Source organism: Anopheles aquasalis, chromosome 2, assembly GCF_943734665.1.
Source record: "Anopheles aquasalis chromosome 2, idAnoAquaMG_Q_19, whole genome shotgun sequence".
Lineage (NCBI taxonomy): Eukaryota > Metazoa > Arthropoda > Insecta > Diptera > Culicidae > Anopheles > Anopheles aquasalis.
Window position 1 is genome coordinate 28876867 of NC_064877.1, and position 8134 is coordinate 28885000.

Here is an 8134-nt window from a genome sequence, read left to right on the forward strand (position 1 = left end):
GAGAATAACAAACAAACAAAAGAAAACTTATTGCAAAAGTGCTATATTTCGATTAGAGACGCGAACGAAAAGCGATTATGCGAATAGAGTGCGCACAATGGACTAGAACAACACTTCTACCGAGTCCGATGCGGCGCAAGGAGAATGAGTAGGATAGCGACGAAGAAGATGAAGAAGGATACTGTTAAGTAAAAGGGCAGGCAACCGGTGAAGCAGCAAACTTCTGTCAATTACAAACGTAGAGACTGGAATAAAGTTATTAAACGTATGTGGGGCAAGAGAGTCAGAGTGTCGATGAAAACACAAGCCGCACATCCTCTCTCCCCCACACAGAGCCACATACAGACGCACACACAGTCGCACACGAACATTTGTAGGTAAAGCAAAAAAGCATAAAACATAATTCTAACAGAAAACACTGGCTAGTCGCGGCAGGCTGAGTTTGATAGAATGTTGAGCTCAGTGGGCAGCACACAGTATGGCTACTATGTTACGGGAAAGGCTTCTGCTGGTTGTGGATTATGCTGTGTTGTGGCGCAATTTTTGGGTGTTAAGCTAAGTAGCCTGGTGACGCGATGGCGCACGGAGCGCAAAGCGCATTACTTGGTTTATCGCAAATTACATTGTCAATTCCCCAACACCCTCTCCACCCACCCTTTATTGCCATTGTCATCGTGTACTGCGGCTAAGCTACTTCCTTCTGCATTGAGAAGCTGCTGAACGGTTGTGTCTAATATCAGACACCCAACATACAGGCACACTGTTGTTAGTTCGTTGTTGATTATTGATTAGCAAATCTCATTTACTCCAGTCGCAACGCTTATGCTTTGCTGCAGAACTACTGCAGCAGAACAGAGAAACGGAAGGAGTACATTCACACTCACAACACAAACGCGCACACACCCGAGCACACCCAGTCACATACACGAAATCACATCACATCATCATCTGTGTGAGTCACGAAGCACGCACAGGATATTATGCTCCGGATTATGCGGTGCGCGATGGTGTAGGTGAGGCAAGGAGATATGAAAATATGTAATTAAATAATAACAACTCTTGTATCAAGTTGCTTATGGTAGGCGGTGAGGAAGATGGTTGGTTGGTAGTTGTTTGTCTGTTGTCTGTAGTCAGTGACTTGACACCCATTGGATATGCAAATATTTATCGCAAAATTTAATAATCATATAACGGGGAGGACTGTTGCCGTATAGAGAGAATGTAGCATTAGACGCGACCGACCGCGGCGTGCATATGTTTACCTAGTGGCTTTGTAGTGAGGGCATTTCGTCTGCCTCAAAAACAGGTCCACGCTTACTGAGACTCCTGCTTTATCCATTCGAAATCCCGATTGCTTTTTTAGACCGACCGACCGACCGAGAGGCATTGTTAGCATCATCAGCCGTCAAGTATCTTTAAACACTCGGGTTATGTGTTTGTGTATGTTTGTGCGTGTGTGTGACTGTGTGCGCGTGTGTCTGAGGGTGGATGTGTGTGTGTGTGTGTGTGTGGGTGTACGTATGAGTGTTAAAAGTAGAGCACTTGTATAAGTAGTAGAACAATAATAAACTAAAGTGACCGTGCAAGTAGGGAAAGAAGCATAGCATACTGCGTGTAAAGCGAGAAAGTACGAACCGTTAAGCGAACACGATCTCGATATCCGTTTGTAGGAGGGCAAGGGATCCGAGCCGAGGAGTGGCGAGCGAGCGTTGAAACTACTGAGAAAATATATAAATAAAAATATACATATATACTTATACATATATGAATATATAGAACGGAGTTCCAATTCCATATTTGTCAAATATATTGAGAAACAATCAGTAAGATTGTAATTTAAGAGAAAGTTTCCCCCAATGGAGACGCCTGGTTTCTACGAAGGGCCATGCGCCTCCATCAGATCCATGCGGCTCTCTTCCTTCAGGTCGTCATTTTAAATCGTTCGGAATGGATGTGCGAAACTTTCGCTTCGGGATACGCCGATTCGGACAACAACAAACAAGTAAGGGCCAATTCGAGTTTCGTTTCAATTCTGTATTTTCCGCTTTCATGTCATGTGAATTTTGGTGACTGGGTGACAAAAGCGCCCTGTGCGACGAGACGTGATCGTCACATGATCATCTTCATCGTCAGTGAGTGTATGAACTAGACAGACAGGTCCTTATGACGGTTATTTGCTCTTATCTGCCAGTCTCCCCTTTACCACAGGGACACTGGACTGGTGATGGTGGTTGTTGGTTTTACCAACAAAACTAAGGTTGCGTGGACTTAAAATTGGTACTTATTCTCCTCTCACCAGTTGCGCTGAGTCGATGATGGTTAGGTAGAATGTTTTAGAAACGGGTTCTACGTTCACTATTTCCCGGATAGCGTATGGAGCGAGTAGGATACTGCATTTGTGTGATGTGGTACAGGTGTGTAGTATTGTAGTTATAGTTTTCGATTGCTTGTGCAAGAGCGTGTCATGTTGCTCAGCTATTTTCGAGTGGATCTTACGCTTCTATTTGTGTTCTATCGTAATAGCATAGCATCTACATTATTATTCCATTTCTATCATCAGAGCCCTTCCCCTCTCGGGTAATACCGAAAACCGGTGAAGGAACGCTGCAAATTAGTGACTGTAGCAGTGTAGCTCTTGAAGTGAGAAAAGGAAAACACCCAGGGGTAATCAGCGAGCAATCGATGTTGATCAATCGAACGATCGAACCAAACAAAACGGTAAAATCATTATCAATCCCATAGGCGAAAATTGATCGCTCGCGGTAGTGACTGTTCGTTCCCGAAATTTCCACACTCCTCTGCTCTGTGAATCCCCGGTCATCAATGAGAGACGTGGCTTGCCATGCTTGTTTTCAAGTCACATCTGTTTTCCTTGACGCAATTTTTAACTATCGACTAACCTTAAGCCTAATATAGGGACAACAACAGAACAAGACCAGCTTGTTTGTTGGATAGTGCATTTACTCCGCTGCTGCTGCTGCTGCTGCTCCTTCTGCTTCTCCATTACGCATTACACAATTGTCAATTCATAAAGTTTTCGAACGGTTTGCAATCACACGATCTCGGGCCGATCGTTTTCATCTCATTGTGGCTCTATCGAATTTGCTACTTCTAAACATTAATTCGTCTTAACGCTTGGACGACCACCATGCGGGTCTGTTGGGCCTATTAACAATATTTGAGACAATATTGAGACCTCAGCCTTCCTCTATTCAAACTACAACCATTTACCTATTCCTACGTAAATAAAACTGTTCGGTACCCTGGCGCTCTTTCATTGGCGGGATATCCTTTGAAAAAGAAAGACCGAAAAATGGACTTCAACGAGGACGCAAGCAACTCACCTTAAACAAGGATGACGTAACGATTGTTCCTTTACAACTATTTATATTATTCTAGCTTGCATGTTTGGCCTCAACAGTTCAACCATGCAATCTGTAATTCAAAATCGCGAGTGCCGGCGTAGCTTTGATTACCATAGAATCGGTTCGTTTGTTTTAGAGCTCACCCGTGGTTGTTCGAAAGTTCAGATGACAAAGACAAGAAGGAGATAAATAAAAAAGTGGCAAAAGTATCCGCTTTGATCGTTGTTTAAAAAACAATCGTATATGCAAATCGATGAAGCAAAACAATCGCTGCATTAGTTTGACACGAGATTCTGATTGCGGTTCGCTGCTGATGTGGTCATTTTACAAAAATTAACGCAACCACCTCCAGGTGAAACGTTTTGCCGATCCGTTAAATGTTTTAAATAAGCAGCATAAATCGGTGGAAGTTATTTGTAACAGTTCTAGCATACCTCTCTTCTGCCCTTCGGAAGCAGCAGCAGCGTACGTGTGCTTAGCTTTTAGCGATAGCGTTCACTCTAAACTATAAAAAATAAGCTATCTCCTATCAGATTTTGTTTTTTTGTTTTGCATTTCACCGTCCCCAGTTACATGTCGCCATCAACAAAATGGTGACAAGGAAAATGGTGAAAAGGAACAGGGTTTTCTAACTGATTAGCGCTGATGCTCATGCCGAGCCCACCAACGCGTCGGGTAGTATACGCATGTGTGTATTGCAATAAGTAGATAAATCGTTGTGCACGGCACATACACAAAAAAAACTAACGTACAAATAAACTCACATCGTACGGATGCGCCATCCCCGACAGAATGTATCCTTTTACCACATCTTTGTCGTGACAATCTTCTCCAAACGAGAAAAGCGGCCGGATCGGCGGATAGTAAGTGTTAATATCAAAAGTTATGAATCTTCAAAAAGGAAAGCTTATCTAGAAAAATAGAGTTTTCTCTCTTCCTCTGCTACTTTTTGTCTCATTTCAGTGCAATTCTAATGCTTCCTGTTCCATGTTATGCCAGTGGTCGAACACATAATTCACAAGCTTCCACGTCCGGATGACTTGTCCTGCATTATTTGGTGTTATCCACTGGTACCGCGCATTCACTACTCCTGTTTTGTCGCTATTTTAAGTACTCTGACGGGAGATTACACGGTAGTGCATCACAGTGACACATGTTCCGCTCATCTGCTTTGCAACGCGTTGTTCTCGATTTTGTCTTTCGTTCTTCATCAGCCCGCACACAGCAGTGGTCCAACGATTCGTCGGTGGTCCATCGACGTTAGTATACCGAACGAGGGGCTCGTCTCACTAGCGCTAGTTTCTGTACAACCAAACGTAACGGAACTTATGCTACAAAGATTTATCCTACAATCGAATTCTCTCGGACACGGCTCACACAACATCCGTGCCGCTTCTTCCTCCCTCCTACATCCCTTTCATACTAATAATACTTTGCTCGTGTGGACAAATAAGATTCAACTCTCATCGTTCGCCTATGACGGCGTCAAACGGTGCTTAAGTAAAAACGGTCTTCAAAACGAATGGGAATTGTATCCCTGGCGCATCCTTAAACAAAATTATTGCACTTTGACCGTAGCTTGTGCTGTGTCACTTCGTAAAACCGGTAACGCTTTGCGGACATTATGACAACGAGAGCTAGAATTCCTGGGCGAAACACCTTCTACTTCCGTCATCGTCGTCGTCGTCTTCGATATCGGGGCGATTACTCGTCTTTGGCTTTATAGCTGTACGTGCAATATAATGAAGGAGTGTTTTGCTGTGGTTGTGCTTTAGAATTGGATCATCCTTGGACTCGGTTTGCAGCTCCTGCAACCAACGAATCCATACACCAATGGCTCACCGGGGTGTGGCAGAATGCTTTCGTTGGTTTTAGCGACGCTGCCACTATGCCGTCTTGATAGGAACTGGTGTGACGGTGGTGGCCGGTCCGGCCAACACGGACGCTGCAGCAACTCCGACCGACACTGAATGTTCTGCCTCGAGCGTGGAAGGGACCTTTCCAATGGTACTTCCGCCACCACAGCCATCCCCGCCATTCGAGATATCCGTCGAAGACACGCAGGTAGAGTTGGCGGTAAGAGCGGCAAGGAAGCCGCTACTGTGATGGTGACTGGCACCATTGTTGTGATTAATATCACTATCACTGCCGAGATGCCGTGAACCTCCTACCCCAACACCGCCAGCGCTACCACCGCCACCGAGACAGTTTTTGATGATTCGATTCTTCTCGCTAAATATCGTGGAATGGCGGGCAGTGTTGGTGTTGTGCGCTCCCGAGCTACCGTTCGGGTTCACGTTGACACGATCGCGCACAATCGAACCACAGGATTGGGCTTTGTACAGCCGACCTCGCTGGAACAAACCGGACAGCGGAACGTAAATTTTCTTATGCACCTAGGCAGCAGCAAAGGAAAACGGAAAAATACAGAGACGTTGATGTTAGTCACACTTGCGATGCGATGGTATATGAATTGCTAGTGAAGCAAATGTTAGTAATAGTTCACTAGTTCCAATCCAACCATAGCGTAATAGAAGTAACTACATTTTTATGAAGAATGAATGAATGGAACTGATATGGAATCAAAGCAGTTAAAGTATTGTGTACAGAGCCACTAACCTGGAAGTATCGGCCAAGAATTTTTATCTTCTTGGTATTGCCACCGCTAGCGCCCTTACATCCAGCTGCACCATCGGCCACAGTGGCCGCCGCATTGTTCAGAGCTTTGGCCAGTTCCACCACGATCTCGATCTCGTCACCCGCTGCCGTCGACGGTGGCTCATTCGAGGGATTACTGGCCGTTTTGCAGTTTGTGGTGCTTGTAGCATTGGCCGAAGGAGCAGCCGTTGCCGATTGTTTCTTGAACGTATGGAATATCCTTGCGCTGAATCCTTTCGGTTTCGCTGAAGCATGCTGTTTCGCTTGAGGACTTTTCACGATCGCACTGTTAGCACCGTCACTCGCTTCGCTTGATAGCTCTTTTCCTCCAGTGCCAGCAGCGGCCAGACTGGTAGCTCCTTGGGAAACCTTCTCTGTAATCACTTCCCCTTTATCACAGGACCGGTCAGCACCGTTACTCTCGTCGACTGTTGCTGATGTATTGTTCGTGATAGCACTATTTGCCGCAGAAACGAGAGCTACCACCGGTGTGGCTACCACCGCACTACAGTTAGCGAGCTGTTGAGCTACGGAATGGCTTACTTCCGATTCTTGCACCTCGGTGATTCGATTCAAAGATTGACTTTCGCGCAACCGAGTCTCGACGGGCCGTCTGCGGCCTCGGTGGCGCCTAAAGTCAACCGACTGTTGCTGCTGCAGTCCTTTCTGGCTACGGGCGCATGAATTTCCATCCGCCAGCGATGATTGAGCTCCACCGCTACCCCCGCCCGACCCACCACCACTTCCCGCACGACCACCACTACTCTCGCCACCGTTTCTCTCGGTTCCTCCGTTAATGCCGCTTCCATTCTTGAACTGCGCCACCCGGTTAGCGGTACCGCCTGCACCTGCCGCTGCATTACTACCCGGATCCTGCGAGTCACTCGAATCGTCATGTGAATCGCGTCGCTGCGTGAGCGGTTTGCCTCCATTGGCATCCACGATCTTGTGTGCCCGCTTCTTCCGATTCTCCGAATCATCGTCCGATGCATCCGAGCTGCTGCACGAGGCCGTACGCGATTTGTTGAACCTACTGCGACGGTGCACATTACTACCGCCGCCGGAACATGTCGTGCCGCTGGCGGTGCTGCCTCCAGCACCAGCAACTCCTCCGCCATTGGCCGAGGCAGCTTGACGGAACTGTTGGCTGCGCACCAGCGGGCGTGGTGTTGTACTCGCACTATCCGCCGAACTACCCACATCCGTACCCTCTTCGAAGATCTCGTTCAAACAGTTCGTCGTCGAGGTTAAGATGGCGTTCGAGCGCGTCGGTGATGGCATTGTTTTGTACTTCGGTATCGTCGATGCCGTCACAATGTTGAGCGTCGGAATGGGAATCGTTATTGTGGAGCTGTCGGTAATGATCTTCGTCGTTACCAGTTCACCACCGCCGCAGGACAGATTTCGCATACACTGATCGAACGATCCGGACCGGGCACTGGCACCATCGGAAATTTTCACTAGCGTCGGTTTTAGAATGGACGCCTTCTTCGAATCAATGCTGCCGGCCGCCACAACCGTTCGCTTCAGTTCGGGCATCGGTTTCCGATGAAGGCCACCGCCCGCAATGCCCAGCCGATCCTTGGTGCTACTGTTTTCGCTCGTAATGAGCGTAACATTGCCGATTCCTCCCAGCAAAGGGGATGACGTTATTTGATGATGAGCGTGCTGCACGCTTCTGCCATCCACTTCGTCTACTGATGGGCCTTCTTCGCCATCGGAGCTTAGCTTCGATTGCTCCTGCTGTTGGTACTTTTTCGCCTCCAGCTTTAGTCGCTCCGATTCCGCTATCCGATCCTGTACGGTCACATTGAGCCGTCCCTCCGATCGAGATCCTCTTCGGTTGAGCGGCGTCGATAGCTCCTCGTGGCCCGTACAGTGAACATCGTCTTCGTCGTCCTCCTCTTCCTGCACGATCGAGCACTTTCTGCTCCGGCCCGTCTTTAAAGGGAAGAAAACAATATACCATGAGAATCTTATTCTCTAATTGTTACGACTACATGGCGTGTGCACAGAACACGACTTTAACCTACCTGGCCAGTATCAGTTCCCGGTGTTCGAGGCACGCTCAAATGCATCCCCAATCGCGACGAAAGCAATGCACTGTTTTG

At 47.3% G+C, this 8134-nt stretch overlaps 1 protein-coding gene across 2 annotated transcripts in view; it reads right to left on the reverse strand.

The window, feature by feature from the left end:
- Positions 1-2037: 2037 nt before the first annotated feature.
- LOC126569357 (serine/threonine-protein kinase par-1) overlaps positions 2038-8134 on the reverse strand; it is a 33109-nt gene continuing 27012 nt past the window's right edge. The window contains exons 8-10 of one of the 2 annotated variants that reach the window (XM_050226385.1): positions 8057-8134; positions 5985-7964; positions 2038-5719 (exon numbers count right to left, since the gene is read on the reverse strand). The exon at positions 8057-8134 is cut by the window's right edge and continues 49 nt beyond it. In XM_050226385.1, the coding sequence (XP_050082342.1) occupies positions 5252-5719; positions 5985-7964; positions 8057-8134 (2526 nt within the window). In that variant the 3' untranslated portion in view covers positions 2038-5251. Of the gene's footprint in view, positions 5762-5984; positions 7965-8056 lie in introns of both variants that reach the window. The other variant, XM_050226384.1, reaches the window with a different exon arrangement.